Below are 24,348 nucleotides of genomic sequence, written 5' to 3' on the forward strand. Positions count from 1 at the left end.
AGTTTTTTGTGAATGCCCTGCCAGTAGCTTTGTGCACTGTCTCCCAAGAGAAATGTTTTTAGTGTTTCTACATCCATGTTACAATTGGCTAATTATAGGTTTATATTGAGAGAGACATGACTATGGAATAAGCAGTAGTTTAATAAGCTGTGTTCTGTTTTTACTTTTTTTTTTTTATTCGAGATCTTAATATATTGGGTTTGTGTCATGATGATTTTTTTCCTGACACAAATTGAAGTTGAAAAAATGAAAGCTCTTTTTTATATACTCTCTTTGGCAATGAAAGGATCTCAGGGACATCTTCTGAGTGGCAGGGTGCTCGGTCTGCAGAGAGAGAGATGAGGACACGTCTGGAGTGGAGCAAGCAGAGAAGAAGTGCTGGTGTTTTTCCTGTTGCTGCTGCAGCAGTTCTTCATAAGGAATTTTCCCATTTGCCCTGCTTAGGACAAGACCTTTTGTAGTCGCCGCTTACTAAGGAGTGCTCATTACTTGGCATCAAACAGGTCATCATCAGTGGGGTGATGCCTGGGTGTGACCAGTTTGGGTGTTAAGTATCCAGGATGTGATGTAAAGGCAGCCTCTTGAGGTGCATGACAAGGGCACACAATATTGTCTTGGTAGCTCCACTTTAAATCCATTTGGTTTAGGACAGTTTATGATTTTTCTGAGTTTGAGGGAGCAACAGAATCTTTCCTAGTCAAATATATGCAAAAAGGAATCTGAATTAAGATTATAAAAGCACACGAAGTCTAATATTTTATAAAAGCAATGAAATGAAAAGCCTTACCTTTCTACCCTGTATGTTGTTTTGCAATAATTAGAAAACAAAAGAATAAAGGAAAACTTCACTTCAAGGCTTTTTATAATAAAAAGTTATAGTTTTAATTTCAGTGCATGTTTTGATCCAAGAAAAAACAATGCCCTCTCTCAAAGGGCTTTCTGTATTTCAAACAGAGTGATATGAAACCTGTTTCATTGACTTTTCTTCTAAGTTGCTTGATGTTTAAGGTCAATGTATTTGAAAGTTGTGTTCTTTGGTGTGTACTTTGTGTGATTGTCATATTCTGGATATTTATTATGGCCTGCAGTTTTTATAAAGTACTATTTTGTAAACTTGCAATGCATTCATATGCCCTAATATTTACACTCACGGACTATTCTAAATTGGAAGGGACCCACAAGGATCATCGAGTCCAACTCTTAAGTCAAGGGCCCTCACAGGGGATTGAACCCATGACCTTGGCATTATTACAGCCAAGTTTTAACCAACTGAGCTGTTGCCTTCCCCCATCAGGACGTATTAGCAGAGAAACTACATATTTCATTACCCCATGCATTTTAAAATGCAAGCTATAAACAGGGTGTCCTGGAGTTCCAGGAGCAGCCATGGGAACATTGGATCTTATGGGACAGTAATATCTGCATAAAGACTTTTTAATATCTATAAATTTAGAAGTTTTCACTGTCTTATTTTGTATAATAATTGTTAAAAGTAAATTTTTGATGCTAAATTGAAAATAGTTAAGAATGGACATTCTAAGGAGAGGAGGCAAATGGATGCAGTTAGTTCAAATACAAATACCAAAAGTGTCTGCAGCACATTTCTCATTTGCCTTGTGACAGAAAATATACAAATATTGTATTTATTTATATGCCAAACATCAACATCTTACAGGTTTTCATACGGTCGTGTTCACAGAGTGGCGTATAGGAAGGCTGCAGAGCAGCTGTGTGTGCACACCCTGTTTGCTGTGTTTGCTTGGCACGTGTCCTGGCCCATGGCTGTTCGCAGTGCGGTGGGACCCCGGCCATTCCCAGGCGCCGGAATGTGAATCTCAGGGGCATCCAGTTGCTGAATTGACCGCATGCTCCCTGGCACGTTCTTGGCCCACTCAGCCTCGTGCTCTGCCGAACATTTCCTGGTCATGCTCCATGGATTAGCACAGAGGAGCTGCTGTGAAGCCAGAAAAATAATCCTGAGAATGTTCAGTTTACTAGTTATCATGGGCATGTTATATTTGTGTTATTCAGGGAAGACATAGTACTACAAAGTGATGGGCTTAGCTTCTGTGGGAGTCTGTATGGCTGAAGTGTATTTTTCAACTTGAAATATGTTATCTAGCTGTAACTCTAAGGTGTAAATATTTTCACTTTGAAACACATAATAAAGGAGACAATCTGAATGAGGAGTTAGGTGTATTAGATTTTTGAGAAACTAGATACATGACATTTAGCTTTGGGTTGTTCTGAAAAAGTTGTTACATACCCTAAAGCCCCATGTTATCATCACAGGTTTAATTCCTTTAATTGCTTATTTCATTTACTGTTTAGAGCTTAGGAAGGGGAAAAAATGACAGTCAGCAACTGGGGTGGACTCCCTCAGTCTGCTGTTTTAACCTCTTGTGCACTCTAACTGGTCAGTGGGAGTCAGGCTCGCTGAGTTCCAAAGCACAGATACAGCCAGGATACAGTCAGTTTGTAAGAATGAAATGGGGAACAACGAAAAGGGTGAAAGAGAAATGAATGGGCAGGGAACAGGCTTTTATGAGGGAGTCCTGTGGCACTATGGTTGGGCAGGAACTAGTCGGAAAAAAAGAGGCAAGAAACCTCATTATACTGATTGACCGCACATGATTTCAGCAACACAAAGTGCCTTTGAAGATCTGTACCATAATGGCCTTCTTGAGCTACCTGTACTCATTTTTCAGTCTAACACAGTCCTCATTCTTGCCATTCACTCTCTAAGGAGATGTTTCCAGTGTCTGTTGGGCTTTTGCTCTGAGCTCTGTTCCCTGAAACGCATACTGTTATCATGAGTAGATATGTGTCTGTCCCATGGAAGAATAGCATTCCAAGCCTGAGAAATGGTATTCCTACTTAGTAAGGAATGTGTTGGGGTTTATTCTGTGGTATGGCAATGGTGACTGAGGTTTTCTGAGGATTTTTGCCTTTTTTTTTTTTCCCCCCAGGTCTTCTCATGAAAGTTTATTGGCTTTGAAAGAATTGGTGGCTCTGTCTTCCCTGTCTTATTGCTGTACTGTTAATTATTCACACTTCTCAAGGATTTATAACTTCAAGCTTGTTTCTAATCTCAAACATTGAGGATATCTGCAGACATACTAAATTAATAAGCTTATTTTTTCTTCTACCAACCTTGTCTTAAAAGATTTAATAAACTTAAGACAGATTTCTGCCCAATTCTATTTGATGCAACCTTTCACTTCAATAACTAGTCTTTGCCTATCTTTCCCCCTATAAGTTAAACACTTAGTTTACAGAGATTTCCTCTAAACTATATTTTTCTGGTTTGTTTATGTGAATATCATGCATTAAACTCTTTAAACTAATGTATGCAATGTAAACTCGATTTCCTTTATCCACTTATCTTATTATCTTATTGTATAAGAAAATTATGACAGACAGAATTTCTACTTAAGAAATCCACAGTGGCTATGTCCTAACAATTTTTACGTTCTGTGTGCAACAAATACTTCATGAAGTATAATTATATTCATTTAAAGAACAAAAGAGATTGTGCATTCTTGATTTCTGAGCTGCCTCACTCTTTATTTTGGGGGATTTTATACTGAAAATTAATGAAAATACTTTGAATGAATACTTAGAAATCTTACTTCCTTTGAAGAAGAATCTCCTTTTTGAGAAAAGGTACCAGAATCATAATTTTACATTTTAGTAAGATTAACATTGTTTTTTTCTCCAATTTTAACTTAATTGTAATACTATCTTTAAACAAGTAATTTAATTCATCTTTATAATTATAGTTACAGATACCAAGTGTGCTGTGATCTGGGGAAAATTTGTATGCTGTGTTTTATTATAACTCCTTTTTTTGATACCTTTATGGAAAATGAGACTAAATGGGTAGAGTTTCAAACATGATGCATTTTTAGTTTTAACAATTTCCTATGAAAAAGACAGAAGTGCCAGGAATTGAAACAAATAGCACAATATGCAGCAATAGTAAAATAATATAAATTACTTTGATTGCTGTTGCTAGTCCCTAGTTATCCTAGTGAGTTACTGTAGAGTAGATTGGTGTGAGACACTGGATTATTGTATTAATTATTGGCTTGGACCAACTCAACTGTGGGGGCTGGGGGAAGGAACAGGTCAAATTCCACAAAGGTGGAGGGAGTAGTGCCCTGTTCCATGGCCCAGATCCCTGGAGCCTCCTTGGCCAGTCCCAGATCAGCTGTCAGTCACTGGCACACTGGGAGCACTCCCTCCTATCACAGACCTGGAGCCCCTAACCCAGCTCGAGATTGCCTGGCACACCAGGAGCCCCACCTGGAAGTGGCCACAGAGGTTCGTAGGAGATAAAACCAATACCACGCAGCCATTGCGTAATTGCGACCCTGCCATTTTCTGGACTCTTTGTAGGTGGAGCTATGTTGAATCTGGGGTGATAGCTATTATTCTCTCTTTTTCTTTCTCTCTTTCTTTTCTTCTTCTCCCAGTCTTCTTTCTTTACATTTGGGTAACAACAAAAAAGCTGGATGGCTTGGATTTAGCTTAGCTGTATGGGTTAGGGTGTGCTAAGTCAGTGCTTTTTATGATGCTTTATTTTGTTCGAATGTTGGCCTTTAAACCTTTTCCAAGTTCTCTTATTTTCTTAAGTTTGCCAGTAAAAGAGTGTTATTTGGCTTCCTGAGAAACATGTGTAGCATCTTTTCCTGTGCACTTTCTCGAGGTATTAAAAGAACTTAAGGCCTTTTTAATAGATCTGGAGAGTGGACTCTTGGAGTCTTGTGTATTTTTAAAGTTAAACCCCTTGGATGAGCTTGGAGTGTGAGCCTGGGGTCTTACAATTGGACACATCAAAAGAGTGTTTATTTTGATGCTGACCCAGAGGACTGGCTCCTTCATTGCATTCGTGACAGTTACGTTCTTATTTATCGCTTTTATTTCACTGTAGGGAATAGGCTTGCTTTTCATATGCATGAATGTGTATCATTTTATATCTAAAAAGACATTTTGCATTCAGACTTTGCATTCACATTATTTTTAATTGGGGAACTTGAAAAAAAATCAATTTGAGAAGTCCTGTGTTGTTTAGGAGCTAGTTGTAACAGTAGTGGGAGGTTTTTGAAAATACTCAGTCTGCAGTACTCCATTCTTGCATGTTGAATTTTTGCACTTTTGACTATTCTAATGAAAACTAAAATGCTGCCTTTGAACACAATAGACCATCAGATAATTTAGAAAAAGCTTTCAATAAAGTAGAATGTCATGTCCAATGATTCTTACAGAGAGATCTGCTGTATCTTCTTTCAGGGCAGGATATGACATTCCATGCTTGTTTAGAATACCTTGGCACCTGAGACTGACTCAGACAGCATCTCTTTCTCATCAGGGACATGTCTGTTTCATGTGTGAGACATATTTCTTGAGTGAGTGATGAACCAAACATAGCACTTAGCAGTAACTAAAGAAGGTGCTTTTGTGGAGAATAAATTTGAGATAGAAAAATTTGTGTTTCTAAATCTGGAAATCTCAGGTCAACTGAGTATTGAGTAAGGGGGCTATTTGGCATGCATACAGGCAAATAAGGGATAGCAGTTGGCATCCCTTATTCTAGTTATTTTGATGGAGTGTAATGTAAACAGAACCACATGTATAATCCTTTCCTTACAATGAACAGTAGGCCACATCCTAAACCATTTATGTAGAAATAGTTCTTCTCAGGCTATTATTCCAGAGCTGAATAAACCCTGATGGATGGATTCATGAGGAATGATGCTTAAGTTTGCTCTTTGCAAAAGTCTACAGGCAGCTATCCCTCCCATTATATACAACCTCAGCCAGTGTGATTACGTGGGATTAGTATGTAGCTGACATTTTGTCTGCTTTTCTGTATTTCCTTTGACTAACTACCAAATTTCAGACAGACTTCTTGTTAGCATATTATCTGTTAAAATGCAGCTCATATTTAACTTTTAATTGAGACCTGGTTTGGTGCAAAGATTGGAGTTATGATGTGTTTATTATCTTACTTTTTGAAAGCAGTTGATAAAATTATGTTCTGGGAAGGACAATGTGATTGCAGTCTTTCAAATTTTTACTTACTTTCCATTTGCTTTCCTTCTATTTGCTTACCAGAGACTATAAGGTCCTGGTGTCTTTGACCTGCTGTAGGGAAAAGAACAGACCTGTTGCCCTGTTTCCTTTCCCATGGTCCTGTAGTCCCTCTCTCATGTGGGTGCTTACCCAGAAAACCTGTTCATTTTGCTTAATAAGCAGAAAATTGTCTTCTGGGATTTTTGCATGGGTTTGTTGCTGGTCCTGACATGTTGGTTAAATCAGTTTCTGAGCTGCTGGTAGTACAACAGCCAGACTTGGAGTCATGGGAGAACAGGAGGTGGGCAGAGGTGAAAAGTGCTGCTGTCTGCTCTCAGCAAAAGACAGGAGTGAGACTGCACAGCTGTGGTGCTTCCCCACATCCCTGCACTGCTGCCACCTCGCTCCCTGTCCCTGCTCATGCTGCAGCACCTTATTGAGAAATCAGTTTCCTTCTTAGAGAAGCTGTCATTAAGTTGTTGGTCTAATGGGAAATTGAAGATGGAAAAACATTTGAAAAACTAACAGAAAGTAAAACTTAATAAAGAAATAGCTAGTTTCAGGCAGCTGGATTTACAGGTTTTAGAAGCAGGACAACATAAGGCACTAAAGCCTCCTTATTCAAAACTAAAGAATGCAAACAGCTTTTAAAGTATGGAGACAATTCAGTTTAGTGAAATACAATTCAACAAGTTGTTTCACTGTGGAGGAGAACATACTTTATGACCACAGGTTTAACTTTGACACAACTTTCAGCATTGACTGCTGAAGGTGGATTTGGTCAATCCTCTGCTTAAACTTGTCAAACATCGTTTGGATTTGTTTTGCTTTGGTCAAAAGCTGTGGTTTATTGATAGAGGGGGTTACTACCATGGCAAAAGACTGGTGCTTAGTTCAGTTTTTCCTATGAATAAGTACATAGTTCTTTTTAATAAAATGATTCTTCATTTTTTCCCCCCCTACAGAGACCTAAGATTTAATAGGATTAAAGAAATCCAGCCTGGAGAGTTTAGACGACTTAAAAACCTGAACACACTGTAAGTTCTTTTTCAACCCTAAGACCCTTTCCCCTTTTGATTTAATATGATTAATATACTAATGTGTCATATTTTCTCACTTATCACAGGTAAGTAGTCTCATAAATTTGAGCTCTAGTATTTACACAGGTGAGAGAGTGGGGCATAGGACCATGTGGTGGGTTGACCCTGGCTGGCTGCCATGTACCCACCAAAACCTCTCTATCACTCCCCTCTGCAACAGGACAGAGAGAGAATATAATGAAGGGCTCATGGGTTGAGGTAAGGACTAGGAGAGATCCCTCACTGATTCCTGTCTCAGGCAAAAGCAGACTCAAAACGGGGATATTAACTAAATTTATTACTAACAGGATCAGAGCAGGATAATGAGAAGTTAAATAAATCTTAAAAAAGACCGTCCCTCCCCTCCTTCTCAAGTTCTCCCTCCTCCCCCGCCAGCAGTGCAGGATGATGGGAAATGGGGATTACACTCAGTTCATCACAGATTGTCTTCTGATGCTGTTCAGGGAGAGGAGTCCTTCTCCTGCTCTCTGTAGGGTCCCTCCTATGGGACACAGTCCTTCCTGAACTTCTCCAGCATGAGTCCTTCCCATGGGCAACAGTTCCTCACAAACTGCTGCAATGTACATTGCTTTTCCACAAGGTACTCTTCTTCAGGCACAGGCTCCTCCACTATAGGTCTCCCACAGGGCCACAAGTCCTGCCAGGAAAACCTGCTCCAGTGTGGGCTCCTCTCTCCATGGGCTGCAGGTCCCTGTCAAGACCCTGCTCCAGCAATGGCCATCCACCTGTCCCAGTGTGGGTCTCTTCCACAGTCTCTTCACTCCTGTGGTCCTCCATGGGCTGCAGGGGTGCAGCTGTTCCACCACAGTCTGCACCACGGGATGCAGGGGAACCTCAGCTCCGGTGCCTGGAGCACCTCCTGACCCTCCTTCTGCACTGACGTTGGTGTCTGCAGAGTTGTCCATGTGTTCTCACTCTTCTTTTCTCTGGCTACAATTTTCATCTGCCCAACAACCTTTTTTCTGTCAGATATCCAGCCTCAAGTTTTAACTGTCCAAGTCACTGATCTGAGATCCACAAGTCCCAAATAGAGAATACATTGTTTGAATTCCCTTCTCTTTATAAAACCACTGCATGAGGGATGAATGAAAATCTGTGCATAAAGGCAGTTGTATTCCTGTATGATGTAAAGGGCCAAGTACACAAGATATTGATAAGAAACATCTATGAAAAGTCACTTTAATGTGCCTGATAATGATAAATCTTAGTCAATGTAATTTTTATCCATTTCAAGCTGATGTAGAGACCAAATTTTTTCCTCCTTCATCTACATCTCAGATACCCACAGGAAGGCACATTATTTCAGTTATGAACGATTTGTTTTCTTTTGTTAGTTTTGTTGTTTTTTTCTTTTTGCTTGTTGGGGTGGTTTTGTTGATTTTTGTTTTTTAATATTTTTATGTTGTTATGGAATTTGTTTGGTTTTACTTTTTTCTAAGTTCTCTCTAATTTTTTCAGTTTTTACCTGCAAGATTATGGCTGAGCAGCTCTAAGCAAATAACCCTATTATCTCTAATAGTTACTGTTGCGGGGAGTGGGGCACATTTTCCATTTAATACTACATTTCACCTGCATTTACACTTTTTTTCCATGGTGTTTCTGTAGGGTAAAATAAATGTCTGTTTATTTCTTTTTGTAGGCTTCTAAACAACAATCAAATCAAAAGAATACCTAGTGGGGCATTTGAAGACCTTGAAAATCTGAAATATCTGTAAGTTAAATAAATGTTACTTTCTGCATCAATATGTAACTGAGCTTCTTCAGTGGGAAAGTTTTTTGATCTGAGATCGTGATTTTTATCTGACTCACTAAATTGAGTAATAACACTGAAAATATCTGTGAAATTAATTTATGGGGTGGGGACAACTGTTTCAATAAGTTGTTGCTGTTTACCATATGCAACTTAAAAGATAATTTTAAAAGAGATATGTTGAAACACTTAGGAAACCACTGTTAAAAGTTCACTGAAATCTTTACTCAGGTACTTTTAAGTTTGTGTTTTGAAAAGTAGTTTTAAAGCGGCTGGTCCAAGATTTGTGTCTGCAGAGGTTGTAACTTACATAAGCTTTATAACTATTCCTAAATTGTTCACTGAATGCAGTAAAAATTCATAAGTGAAAAATTCAGTCAAATTCAAAATACAAGAGTACTACATGATTTGCTCTAAGTTCTATGTCTTCTTTCACACTATATATTTTAAGACTTTCTCCCATTTTTAAACAAACATACCAAATGTATTGATTATCTGAACAAGTAAAAAGCATCCAAAATGTTATTTTGATCTGTATAATAGGCTAAAGCTACATAGTAAGTTGTCATTGATCCTCAGCTCTGGGCTCTGGAGTCCACCTTATGTAGTGTCATTTAGAAAAGTTTCACTCCATTGTTTTGGAGTACTGATTGATTGTTACGTGAATGATGAAAAATGGTCACATGGAGATTTTATTGCTTTGGAAATAATTCAGAAGCTTAATTTTTCCATATAGTTTTCAAGAATGCAGCCTAAACAGCATTAAGGAGGCAGGAGAAAGGAGAAAATCACATATATTTTTGCAGATGCATTACCTGTTTTTCCAACCTCTGTTTGATTACATTTCCTGGTCTCATTTTTATGTGTATTGTCTTTCACTAGTAAAATTGTTTAATCTATACACAGAAGGAGATAAAAGAATATTGAACAGACTGTCACCAATGAATAAGTAAAGTCCATGGTGATTGTATTTGTGACAAGATGTGTTTGTATAGTGGATCTTGTAGTGTAGTATGTAAGGTTTACTAATTGAGGATGGCTAAGCATCTCTCCATAGTCACCAGTTGTACAAAGGTTCTTGGTTCATACTAGTTCTTTGTTTTCATGTGCTTGCCTTTTCCTAGCTGTAGTAAACCTGAAATAAAACTCAACTATGCAGTGTGTTCAGTTCAATGAATGAGTGAAAAGAGATAACTGAACTCTGATCTGTTTTCATATACATGTAGCAATGGTTACCAGCATCTGTATTTTTAAGAGGGAGATCATTTTGTTTTCCTGTTCTTCCCTGGAAAATTTGAACATAGAATTGAATGTGGTAGTTTATTCAGCTTCAGAGACCTCTTTACAGCCATCCCTCCTTTTGCAAAAATAAACTAAGATTTTTTTGCCAGTTTCAATGGCTGTGATATAAATGGTTAAACTGTACAACCTCAAAGTTATAAAACTGCTGACACTGGTCAAATTATCAGTACAGAAGGCTTAAATGTAGCAAATCAATACCGTTCAGCACTGAAAGTTTCAGCTGAGTAAGTACATGCTAACTGTGTTCTCTGGAGTGAAGGGAACAAAATAGGATTTCTTCCCAATAGGATTGTTCAAGAGTTGGGAATGCTGCTCAGGATGTATTTATTCTAAAGTCTAATCATCTGGAATAATTGAGGTTTAGTATGGTCTGACCTTATGGATGTTTGCAAACCTAACTTGTACTGTAATATTTCATGGAATGAGGTCATTGGTCCATCCTGTTACTTGTGTTCTCATGAGAATTCATGTACTTGATTGCCTATGGTTCTGAAAATGTGTAATTCACAGACTAATTTTAAAAAGCCTGTTATTTCTCAGAGGCCCTGATTTAGTAAAATGTAAGTATATATAAAATCTAAAACAACTAGTAAACATGAATATATAACTATGTATAAAATATTTGCATCTCTAGATATATATGAAATATATAAATGTAAAATGTAATGCAGTGTGTGTATATATATATATATATATATATATATATATATATATACATATATATAGCCAGTTTCTGAGAGAGAATTGTGCAGACCCATTCCTATATGTCTGCTGGAGATGTTTTTTTGCATTCTGACAAAATTTTTTTCATCAGTGCCCCAGAATTTTCAAAGACTTGTTCATACTGTTTCTTTTGGAAACTGAGCTTAGAATTTTATGAGCAATATATGTTTTCAGAATTTCCTGTCTGAAGGACACATTTTGACAAAGAGTAATGATATTTTCTCAATTTTCTGTGCATTAAAAATAATTGTCACTGTAAAACTTCATCTTTACATTATAAAAATAGGATTATGCACACACGATTTTTGAACCTTATTTTTTAGGATTTTTTTGTTATCTTGTTCCTTATGTAATTGAAATTTTGACAATTATGAAAGCAAGTTTGTGTGATTTTACTGTGCTGTTTGTGGTAATAATTTGGTGTTAGATACTAAAAGTTGAAAAAAAATGTAATTATTATTGTTTTGCTGTGAAACCAAGAGGGTACTTTTTTTTTCTGCTCTTCTGTCTTTCTGTCCACCTGTCTTATTTTCATATACTTTAGTCTATTATTTAGTAAGCTTCCCAACCTTATAATATAGATGCAGGTAGATTTGTGAAAACTTGGTAGCATAGTCCTTCCTGACCCTGAAAGTCAACAGTTTACTCTTCAAGCGAGAAGATAATTGGGAATTAAAGGTAGACAGATACTACTTTTTTAGTTTGTAGAATACTAGAAAATTTGGAATCAGAAGTGGAAAAAAGTGAACTTAAGTTAATAAAGAAAGAATTCGGGGAGAGATATGGAAAAATATATAATACAGAATAGCAACTAAAGGAACCTTTCCAAATAGAGAGAGTACTTGGTTTTTACAGAGCAGTGAACTAGAAGATAGTGTGGAGTAAGTGAAAGAAATAGAAATGGAGAGTGAAATTAACTTTGTGAACAACACTGACACCTGTTCACTTAATATGAAATGTAGGGATGAGGAATCAGACATGGAAGTGCTGCCATAAGCATATGATAAATGGTAATAAAGACTGTATGAAAAGTATCACTTCTGGAAATACTAAAAGGGAGCTTGCAAGTTCTGTTTTGTGTCTGATGAATGAAGTAATAGTGGCAGAAGAAATGATAGGTTTGCTAAAGTGCTGAGTTGCTGAGCTTGTTTCTCCAGGATGAGAACAGCTTCAGTGATTCCAGATTTCTTTGCAATTCGTGTTGCTTGTTCCACCGCCTCCTTCATGTTTCTATATAAGTATCTCTTTGCTGTGTTTATTTACTTGTCATATTTAACTCTGCAGCGCCTCATACTGCTGTTACTTTTTACCTTTTTGCCCTTCCAGTTCCAAACAAATATATTTTCCTTGAACTCCGATTTTTAATATGGTACATAAAAAAAAATCCTCATAGGAGATCTAGCAAACTTTTTAATTACCACTCCCCTTTTCCCCCCTAATTTTCTGATAACTAGTTTTGTATTTGTTAATTTCCAAAGTATATGACTAGTGTCTCTTATCTCTATCAGCCTTGCTTGCATTTCTGGGAAAAAATGCTCTTCCTTTTTATTTTTTTAAATACTTCTGAAAATAATTGTAAACAATTGCCATAAAACAATTTAATGCCCTAATAGACTATATTCCTTTATCATCTTAATCCATTGTTTACTGATCCTTTCTAAAATTGTAATGATTCAGTTCCATGATAGAGCTTTTAGGCAAATTAAATGATAAATTACTTTCCCCCTAATCATATTCTAAATTTGTTTGCTGATAATGTAACTGGGATAAGTTTTTGTGTTCAAGGTTAGCACAGAGTTTACAAAGTTATTTGTATAACACAGTATGTACACAGTAGCATTGTAGAGAGACATAAATGTTTTTTTGTGACTGATACTTTTACTTTGTATTCTGTCATCTCTGTCTATTAGGAAAATATTTATATTTTTTCTTTTCATTAATATCCTCAGAGAAATAGGTACACAGTTAAATGGAAGTCTGGTTAAGACATCTGGCATAGGACATATGTTGTGGTAGCCCTGGGGTTGCCAGGGTTTCTCTGAAGGGAGGACATGATGGACTGAGGTCAGTTGGGTGTCTTGCAGTTGAGGATTTTCTGACCAGAATGGAAAAAGCTGTAGTTTTAAGCTGAATCCCAGATGAATTCCCCTCACAGTGGCATGGTAAGAGCTCCAAAAAGTGACATGAAAGGCTTCTCCTTTCCCTGCAGTATGGTGGTAAAATCTGCAATACTACAAAATCATTATCCCAGTCTTCCTCTAACTCACTTATAATTGTCACTCTCTGCCTTCTTTTGTCTACAGAAAGTAAATAAAAGCTACACAAGTGAGTCTGGTAAAGGTTTTTTAAAAATTGAACTCATTCAGGTTTCTTAAAATTATTGGAAGGCCCACAAGAGATACTGATCTGAGTCATCAAAACTAAGCCCACTTTAGTTCCTTGGTCTGGTCAGAAATTTAGTACTCAGAAATAAGAGAATTTCATACTGCTAAGTGGAGCACACTAAGATAAATAACCCCTTAGATGCTCAATTAAAAATTTCGAAGCAGGAGGAAGAAATGGTGCATTCAAAATTCTCAAAGGAAAATAAGATAGGAATTTAGTATCATACAAAGAGGAAAATTAAGGAAAGACAAAATTGTAATGACTATGTTGCATCCCAGATGTTTGCAATCTTTCCTGTAAGTTACTGAGAACTGTAATAACAGAAAAGTCAGAACCACTACTAATAAGATGCCTGCTAATAAATTCATTTGTGGTGCAAAGTCTCTTCATGCCCTTTTCATAGAAACCCATGCCTGATTAACTGAATTTCAGATAATTTGTCAAATAATTGTGCAAAGGTTTTTAACCGCGTACTTGTTTGTAACCTAACACAGAGTGACTGACACTGAACCCCCTGAGTATTTTCATTTGCTGCCTCCATGCAGAAACTGCAGTCCTCAGCTAAACTGTGATTTTTCTCCAATACACCCTCACTAAACCATCCTTGCTGTTAAGAGCATGATGAACATGAGCATATACACTGATCCATCCTAATTTATTTTAATTCTGTAAAAAGGTATAGACAACACATGTGATCATAATGGTACTCTGCATGTGTTTATGTATCAATGGGGACCTAATGTCCATCTTCTACATAGTGATAAAACAAATATACATTACTGCTTTATGGATGCAATACCAGTATTCTAATTTATATTTTTGTTAAATATTCAAAAGGTGATGCAGACAGAATTACAGAAATTCTCACTGTTTGTTCTCCAAGTCTAGTAAAAATACATATTCCATCATAATTTGAATATTTGTACTAGTATTCAGATGAGGTATTGTAAAGAAAACAAGAGGCTAGTGGCAACCCCAGTGTGTTCTGGTAAAGACACTTCTGATGCAATTCTGTCCCATTGAGTTGAATTTATTTTGACTTTTGGCAAACAAATCAAGAAAACAAGGGACAAACCCCCAGTAAATAATACTGTAAGCACTGGAAAGCCCAAGACCATCCAGGCGACAGCCTCAGAGCCTTCAAGGCTCCAGACTTTTTTTTTCCTGGCAGACATTTGGGATGAAATCTCAAGGACTGAGTATTTTAATGTTTTTAATTTTTTGTTTTGTATTTTTTACCTAATATGCAGTTGAAAAACTGTCTTCATGTGTCAACTTAATTCTTCTTTTCCACCTTCATGTAGCTCTTGTTTGTGTACTAATATTACTGATTGTTTCTTGTTTCAGCTATTTGTACAAGAATGAAATCCAGTCAATTGACAGGCAAGCATTTAAAGGACTTGCCTCTCTAGAACAACTGTAAGTGCCTTTTCTCTTCTGTGCTGTCATCTCCATGGTTCCCCTGCAGAGGAAAAGTGCACGCCTTGACCATACATCCTACCCGCATGCTCTGCATGTCGCACTCCCCGGGTTGTTGGGCAGAGAGCCCCACAATCATTTGCATGTAAAAACCCACAATTGATCTCTGTGTCAAATTCCTCATTTCTATGTTTGTCTTTCATTTGTGATTTGCATTCCTGGTGTCCCTATAGATGATTACATAGTTTTGACAAAGGGGAAGCATTGTGAAAAATGTTGTACACTAATGTGTATTGCTTAGAGAGAAATGCTGTTTTCATTTCTATAGGTTTTATATTGCAATTACTTTGACTTCAGCAGTTACTTTGTTTTATGCAGCATAACTAAAGCTGAATTAGGTTCTTGAAGTTTAACCTAGTTTTGTTATATTTTAAAACAAGAATAGATTTTTATACTATTGATTATGTGTGTTAGTCATTGCCATATACAGATGTTTAAAAAGTAAGAAAGTTAATAATTTGTAATGTGGATGTTTCCTCTAGAAAGATTGATTAAAATCATACTTCTTTTCCTGAAGAAATGAAAAGGAATGAAAAATGCAGTCCTTAGCATGACAAAGCCTGATTGTATTGATTCCATTATAAGTTCAACTATCACTACAAGAAAGACATTGAGGTGATGGAGCGAGTCCAGTGAAGGGCAATGAAGCTGGTGAAGGGTTTGCAGCACAAGTCTTGTGAAGAGCAACAGGGTTTCTTTAGTTTGAAGAAAATGGGGCTCAGTTGAGACCTCATTGCTCTGTATAACTACCTGAAAGATGGTTGTAGCAAGTTAGGGATTGATCTCTTCTCCCAGGTAACAAGTGACAGAACAAAAGAAAATGGCCTCAAGTTGCACCAAGGAAGGTTTAGATTGGGTATTAGGAAAAAAAACTTTTACAGAAAGGGTTCTAAGGCATTGGAACAGGCTGCCCAGGGAAGCAGTGGAGTCACCGTCCCTGGAAGTGTTCAAGAAATATCTGGATATGGCACTTTGAGGACATGGTTTAGTGGTGAACATGGTGGTGGTGCTAAGTTGATGGTTGGACGTAGTCTGATCCAGTCTTCACAATTCTATGATCAAAAAGCATTGCTATACTTTCAGAGAGCTACAAATGCATATCTGTTTCACACTGTGACTATCAAATAACAGTAGTAGACCAATGAATTTTCAAGTGTATAAATTTGGTAGGCTGAATATAAATTTTTAAACTCCTGAAAGGTATCAGTGTATTGCAAGTTTTCTATGAGTACTAGTTTCCTAATGGATATTAGTGGACACAGAGTGTATTTGAAAAAAATACATGCTGATTTTAGAGGGCAATATATGCCTTTTGAAGGAAGAGCTTCAGATAAAACAAAACTTTTAATTATAAAACCTATAAAAATATGTATTTTGTTTACTTAGTTCCTTTCTTTTCCTCCTTATTTTACTATAGAAATGATTACTGCAGCATATTGACAGCAACTGGTAGGGCTTATTTGCATGCTAACAGCAATTCTTAATTTCTATATAGAATTTGAAATACTGACACCCATTTACTGAATTACTACTGTTTCGAAAATATGTTCTTCCTCATGCCTCAAGCCTGATATGCTGCAAGTGGCAACATTGTCATTTTTTTCTCTTCTCTATTTCTGTTGATCTATGGTATGACTGAGAAACATAAATCACTTTGAAATAGTAACACCTTCTGAATGTATTTTTCTGATGCGTTGCTGTTAAGTCTCTTTGCCTGCAATGATATCATACTGTATCAGCTTAAGCTCAAACTTTTGAGACATTAGTATTATTCTGTATGAAATTAAATTTTAAAAAGGGTTTGAGTCTCACCTCTAGCTGTAAAATATGAAAATGGAGCCTGGCACGGTCACTTGTGTCATAGCAGCACCTGCAGCTGGTCTGGTGAGCTGCCAGAGAGGGCAGGCACGTCCCCACTGGCTATATATCAGAGATCTCACTGCTTTTTGAGCCCTTCTCCTGGCCAGATCCTAAACGGAAGGCTTGCCAGGTGGGAAAATGAGTACACATAAAGCCAGTGGCAAGTGTGGAAATAAATTTAATTGAGAATACTGATTCAGATTTTGAGTTTATGAGGGATTTGTCATTTATGCATCTTTAGCATAAAAATAGCTTCTGGCTCTACAGGGTGTGTTTTATCACATTATCTTTGGAGAAAGATTGTTGACAAGACAAGAGTTACTCTTGATAAAAAAGTTGCCAAGTGCCCTAACTTCAGTTTCAGATTGTATTGACTACTCCATGTTTCTGCATTTGAGGCCTCTCTGGCCTCAAATTATCAAACACATTTTGCTACTGGTTGTGTTGACTCAGCCAAATGCTTTACTCAGTGCTCAGTGGATTTCTCAGAAGCAGATACTGTGGTCCCCATTTCAGGGAAAGACTTATTTCATAACAGTATCTTCTACTCCAGTGAAGCAGAATGAAGCTGACAGTTGCTTTTTAAAATATGTCCTAACAACAAAGCAAACACATTTCTGGTAATTGTTTTTCTTTGACAGAAACTAAATATAGTTAGATTTAGGAGCCCTGTTGCATGTATAAGGGAACCCCCCCAGTATTTACTGCAGCCAGCAAGTTCCTCCTTAAACCTCTGTGGTGGAATTCTTAGCTGCTGATGTAGTCAAAATAGCTTTTCCTTTGGAAATTTCTGCCAAGGGAGTAAAGTCTTTGAATCAGATCTTGAAACTCGTTTGTGCTAGAGTAAATTCTGAAAAAAATAGCTGTTTTATATCCTTGAACACACTGAGCCATACATATTTTGTCACCTAACTTTTCAGGCATGCCTGGGCACGAAGGGAGAAAGCCAGCTGATGAAAAGTAGCCGCTTAGTACCAGTTTAGACACTGTTAAATCTGCAAGACATATGTTTGGGTCTGGCAAACGCAGCACAAAGTTGCAGGAAACTTCCATAATTTTGTAGCAGCAGCTGGAAGGCACAGAGCACCCAGGAGGCAACGAAGCCTGCCTCTATACGCTGGTGCTTAGATGACTGTATGCCTCTGTATGCCTGGGCTTTGACAACTGAATCCCACCTGAAATGTCACAAAGCCCTGGGTTGCGAGGTCACACATTTGGATCCCAAGATCTGGCTCTAAATGCAGTCCCATTCCAGATGTGTATACACTGCTTTCCTTCCAAATATCTCTTGTACTTTTTGAGATCTCAGCTTAAGAGTTGTATGTATCAGGGACAAAAAGTGTACTGTGCAAACCTTAACTAGTGGGATTCCCAAATACTAATGGAATTATTTAAATCTATTTACAGAATCTTACTGGAATACTAGTTAGGCATTTTCTTTTAACTTTTATATTAACATACTAATTTTGCTCTTTATAAGCTGCTCTTAGAATTATGCTGCAGTTTGTGTGCACATTAACATATTTTGGGGGAAAATTAATAACAAAAACATTAACTCTCATATAATGATGTAACTTGTTATATTAATTTTTCCCTCAATTTAGTTTTCAGCTTTGAAATGTTATTTATTTTTTTTTAAATTTTTACTATGAAGAGTTTCTGATTTTTGCATAACAATGTCAGTAGTTATGCACATTTAACACAGTGGAGCCTGTGTAAAGTTCCTGCTAAAAATATGTATGGTAAAGAATAATGAAAGAGAATTAATTAATAAACAAACAAAGCCAAAAGGTATGAGAGGAGCCTTGAGAAGTACCTCTTTATTATTCTGACATGAGATCATCTATGGACAACAAACTGGAAACAGATATTTGAAGACTTTTAAAATAAAGCTAGACAAAGACAGGATTCATAATCTTCTTACATATCTATTCCAATATTTTTTATCATTACCATAACATACATTTAAATATCTTTCCTTGTGGTTTAAGGCTGCTGCTTTTTGTCCTTGGGCATGGAATGTGGCAAATAGGTGTTTGTTCGTTCTCTTTCAAATAATCAAAAAGGCAAATGTGCTGTTTAAATATTCAGAACATAGATTATACTTTACTAATGGATTGGTAAGTACTTCCCCAAAGATGTGGCAGTACTATTAGCAATTAACTATTGGCATATATGATAAAAGTACTCCCTCACAAAAAAGTACAAAGCTACAGAAGATATAATCCTAAATTTAGTGCTGTGAAAAATGTCACTGGGACTGAATTTTACTGTAAACGTTCATTCTCTAAGATTAATAATAAGAAAGAGAAAATCTATACCATGTTTTTTTGATAAAATCTTTATGTTGGTCTGTTGGTTTTGGACTTCTTTTTCCTGTAAGTATTTCCTTTCCTCTGTTTCATTCATGGTAGTGAATTTAGAATGGAAAAAGAAAGACATCGGTGTATTTAAAAATCACTTGCATGCTGTTTCTTTAAATTTTAATTCTGATAGTCTTTATAATATCAAATTCATCGCATGATACAACGATTTTTAGAGCATTTTGTAATCTAAACATAAAAGATATGTTAGTGTGAGGTTATTTCCAAAATATGATTACCTTTAAAGGGAATTTCAAATGAAAAAAGATCATATGAATTAAAATATTAACATATTCTTTTAAAAACATTAATGTGGTGTATAGAAGAAAATAATAAAAGTAATAAATTTAAGTAATAAAATATTACTAAAGTGTAAGTTATAATGCCAAGAATTTTTAAAATTATTTTTGTTGTAGACTTAAAATGCAATTAGAGATGGTTTCTGCATCTCTTTATTTTGAATTAGTTGTTAATTATTTTGTACAGATATTTAACACCTTGTTCTGTTCATAAGTTGCATGACAAGTTGCTTAGGACTTCTTGAGATCATATTCAAAGACCTACAAAACCCAACTAACTTGTATAGCCCAATTAACATGAAACAGGTAAAAGTATTGTCCAGTTGGACTTCCTGATTTGATTTTTTTAAGCTACTTTAGGCAGTGTAATACCTGATGAGGTAAACTTATAATGTGCTTCAGCACCTGAATTATGGTATTGGGATCTGATGATTTGAGGTTGTAAATAAAGCAAGGTTTATAAGAGAAATATTTTTTTTAATTTGGTTGGATAAACAAGGTGAGTTTTCAGGCACATGAATTATTAATTACATTTGTAATTATGGTAGTCTTGAGTACTAAACAGTTGTTATGAGCTGTTGCACTGAGTTTAGTGATGTATGTGTCACTTAAACCATCTGATAGGGATGTTCTTTCTTTTCTCTCTCTTTGCTAGTTTCAACTCTGATTCATGGCCCTGAAGAAGGGTTTGTGTGCCTCCATGTGTCTGCTTTTACCAGTGTTATTTGTTGTTCTAAGAGGTGTTACTTGCACCTACAAAGCTTGCCTTGTCAATGCCAAAGTACAAGAGATTAAGTTATTTGGAAATAAAGAGATAAGTTTGCAAGGTGCTCACAAAGCATAAAAATGCAAGTAGAGTTAGCAAAGTTTAAAAGGAAAAAATCTCTGCTGCCTGCACAGGAAATGGTATATGTAATTCATTTCCAAAATCAAAGCTGCATCAGGAATAGCAAACACTATAGTTGTGATTGGTTTTTCCCTTTGTCCTCTTTCATTGCAGCGATCCCTGCCTTGCCTTGCCCCCTCCCAAATGCTGCAGATGCTGGGGAGGTGGATGAGGAGAGCCCTGACTCCTGGCAGGCTGTGTCTGCCTACATCATGGCCCTGCCAGTGGGGCGGTTACTGGCCTCATCCTGCTGGTCCCTCCTCAGGGCTGGACCTGACTGAGTTTTCTTTTCTCTCTTCTGGCAATTTAATTGAACCTCACAGGAAATATCTCCCTTTGAAATACAACTTTTTAATTTAGGAAAAATTGCCTTTATTTTCAAAAGGGAGATGAAAACCGGCAGTCACAGCATGGTAATGGACTTCTTGTGTCCTTATGCAAACAAGATCATACTTTATGCTTAATGCACTATGTGGCCACGCGTTGCACTGGCAGTAAGCAGACTTGACACTGAAGTGCCTGATCACGCCCGTGCTGATTTATTGGCTTTTTCTGTGGTCCCCACTCAGTGCTCCCTGGCACTGCTCGCTGGCTGCGCTTGGCCGTGCTGCTGCTGGCGGGGTCTGGGAGGCTGCCAGGCACGAGCCTGGCTGCCCCACTGCACACGCCTCCCAGAGAGAGCTCCTGCAAGGACTGCCGGAATCATCGCTCCTTGCCGCTTCCCTCTGTGCAGCGGCCGCTTGGCTCGGACCGGGGAGGAGAGCACATGCAGTGTTCAGCACAAGCTAATTCTCCTGTCCTTGACCTTTTCATGCTGGAGGATTGATTTTTTTCAATGATGGGCTTTTTCATTCTTCATACCACAGTGATTTCTCATCTCTCACATTCTCCAGATGTTCCTGAGTTTGTTTGATGTCAAATAGGAAACTTTAGGAGTTTTGAATACATTTGGATATCATCAGGATCCAAAGTCTATAAGTCATTTTCACATTTTCTTGTGCCAGTCTTATATGTTGTTGCATCTTGTTTTCTTATCTGCAACTTTATGGAGTACTTCCACAACATGGTCAATGCTGGAATGATCCTGCATTTGCAGTCCATTTTCGCAATAGTTACAGACTGATAGTGTGGTTAATTGTCTTGTTAACTTTCAGTTTTACAGGATTAACCTCTGTATAATTGTTACTGTGTAATATTAATAGCTTGCACATAAGCATCAACAGACTATCAATCACAGCACAGCTGTGGTAGTTAATTGTACACCAATTGCTGAGAAGCCCTTTGTCTTAAGTCAAATTAGTCTAATTTAGGTTTATATTACAGATTTGGCTTTTAAGAATATTCTAGTGTTCATGGACTAGAGCAGGTTACTTCTCAGCATCTTGAAATTTTCACACTCTGAAATGAAAAGAGGTGTCCACTAAATGTTATTCTGTTGGAAACTAAATGTTTTCTAACAATCTACAACATTTTTCCTGTAAAAAAAAATCTCTTTTCAATGCATTTTTTCAAGTATGCATATTAATGAAAATCCCACTTGACAGAAGAGTTTTCAAAATATTATTTCCAAAATTTCTTAAGCAATGGTTGTCAAACAATTCTTTATTTGCTTATATATGTGTGTACACACACACATTATATATTGGTCTGCAAACCCTTTTTAATTTATCACATCTTGTATTGCTCAGATTCAAGTATGAGATTCAGATGGTAACATAAAAAAAGTTAAGCCACTACATCACTACAGTCATGTAAATAAACAGTGTGTAAACAATAACAAATTCTTTAACATATGTCATCTCCATTAAGAAAACTGTTACAGTATATTTCTTTTTGTTTAACGTATTTTCAGGTATCTGCACTTTAATCAAATAGAAACGCTGGAACCTGAATCCTTTACTCATCTTCCAAAACTTGAAAGGCTGTAAGTTTGTTTTCTTGGGGTAAGATTGACAAGTCAGCTTGTTCCTTTGTTTGAATTAAATCAAGTGTCTGAAACTGGACAATAGTATTTATATCATTGCCATGGATTATTTTTTATCTAAACTTTATACTATAACTACTGTGTAGTCTTTGCCTAGAACACTTTGGTGAGGCTGACCTTAGAGGTATGCATAAGTGATCATTGCATGTGGTATATTTTTCTGTTGCAAAACTATTTCCCAAAGAGCTGTGACCAGTGTTTGGCCTAAAATAAATGTTACTAGTGAAGAACTAGAAGATAAGCCTAAGCCTCTTTATTTTTTTTTCCTCACTTGAGTGCTTATGGACTCACCTCCTTTTGGTTATTTATGCCTTCTTTTTCCCCATATGGACACAAGAACACCTTGGAAGCCACTTAGAAAAACAGCAACCAATGAGTTGCTGAGAAAGTTGTAAGGATTTTTTGGTTTGTTTGTTTGTTTGTTCCAATTTTCTAGGATTACTTTCTCCGAAAAACTTCTAGAAGAACGCAAATGAAAGGAGCACATCTCAAAATCTGAATTATTACATTCATATTTCTGTGTTTTTAACAGATTTTTGCATAACAACAGAATAGCTCATTTGATTCCTGGAACATTTAGTCACTTAGAATCTATGAAGAGACTGTAAGTAAACTGAATTATTATTGAACTAAATTAAAGTTTAAATAACCCAATTAAACTGTATCTCCTCTTGGAATATTTATCTTCCTTGTAAATGCCGCTCATGGTTTAATTGTTTTAAATTTTAAATAATTTTTTCCTAGCTGTGCTCCAGTTGTTTACATGCATAGATTGAGACCATTGCTTCATATCTTATTGTCTTTAGTGACTGACTAAAGTTTATTTCCTGTATTGGGATTATTTGTAATTATGTGGTCTTGTTTTATACACTAATTAATATATGGATTGTTCTTTGGGGTTTGTTTCTTTTTCCCTTCTCTTGACTGTGTCTTACTGGGTAATCCTTCTGTGGTGCCTTTCAATATTTGATTATTTTAGTATTTTATTTTGGTTTACTTGTACTTATCTGATGCTAAAAGCATGGTTATAAAAGCATGCTCAATGATTTAAGAATATAACTATTACTTTCAATACTTATAGCTTATATACTTCAAGCAACTTTAGAAGCCAGTTCTTGAAACTATATTATCTTCAAAAATTAGTGAATTTTTAATCCCTGAGTAACATTTGAAAACTTGAACTGAATAAGAATACCATTGTACTTACTGTGGCTTTCAGAGGGTTTTCTGTCCTTCACTTTGGATCTCCACTGATGTCAGATAAACATTCTTTAAGTTATCCAAGACTGCCCTTTTGTGAAAGGCAGTCCTGCATTCCTACCCACCCTTCCATGACAACTGCTGAGGCTGTGCTGTGCAGAGAGTTGGAGCACAAGCTCTACCGGGAAAAGAGATAGCAAGGGAAGTAACATGAAGGTGGTTCTGTTGGTTTAGTACAGTTTTGAAATCACACCACCAACTGTGAAAAACAGAGTAGAGTAAATCTTGATGATGTATGCACCTTCCAGTAGTAGCTGCTCCACTTGTACCTCCCTTAGATTCTGCTTCAAGTGAAGCAGAAAGGGAGGGGTCTTCACATAATTCCTACAATAAGAGGAAATTTAATAGTGGACATCCTGACTTTTCTGTTCCAGATTAAATTCTACCAGTAACATCTGATATATTGGGAGACATTTGTACAGTGACTTTTAAAATAGTTTTGCTTGTTGTGTGATTTTTATAAAACAGAGAAGAAATTATATGTAGGTATTTGTGCAAGTGGTTAAGAGAAATACTAAAAGACAGAATAATCAAAAAGTTTGCTTCCCCCAAAGATAAGCCAAACAGGTTGTTTTGCCATGCAATTTTATTTCCAATATAGATATAGATATATTTAGATTAGTACAGATTTCTGTACTTAATGTTTTCTCCTACAGGGCCCTCTACCAGAAAGTGCAGTGCCCAACACAGTAACAGGACACTTCACTACTGGAAAGAAAGTCAATGGAATTTATGGGTTCTGGTTATCTGCAGTAGGCAAATGTTTTACAAAGTTACTGACCCATTGAACTCAGTGAGAGCTTAATGCTTTGTTTTGTTTGCCTGATCAGCAAAATGAGAAGTTGTAAAAATGTTAGGGTAGCTATGAGGTTGCTGCAA

At 36.6% G+C, this 24,348-nt stretch overlaps 1 protein-coding gene across 2 annotated transcripts in view; it reads left to right on the forward strand.

Annotated features, from left to right (window-relative positions):
* The window catches only part of PXDN (peroxidasin), a 94,713-nt gene that overhangs the window by 21,131 nt on the left and 49,234 nt on the right, over positions 1-24,348 (forward strand). Inside the window, exons 2-6 of one of the 2 annotated variants that reach the window (XM_071548412.1) lie at positions 7,044-7,115; positions 8,818-8,889; positions 14,686-14,757; positions 22,078-22,149; positions 22,742-22,813. In XM_071548412.1, the coding sequence (XP_071404513.1) occupies positions 7,044-7,115; positions 8,818-8,889; positions 14,686-14,757; positions 22,078-22,149; positions 22,742-22,813 (360 nt within the window). The remainder of the gene's footprint in view (positions 1-7,043; positions 7,116-8,817; positions 8,890-14,685; positions 14,758-22,077; positions 22,150-22,741; positions 22,814-24,348) is intronic. The other variant, XM_071548413.1, reaches the window with a different exon arrangement.

The sequence above is a fragment of the Pithys albifrons genome, chromosome 2 (genome assembly GCF_047495875.1).
Source record: "Pithys albifrons albifrons isolate INPA30051 chromosome 2, PitAlb_v1, whole genome shotgun sequence".
Classification (NCBI taxonomy): domain Eukaryota; kingdom Metazoa; phylum Chordata; class Aves; order Passeriformes; family Thamnophilidae; genus Pithys; species Pithys albifrons.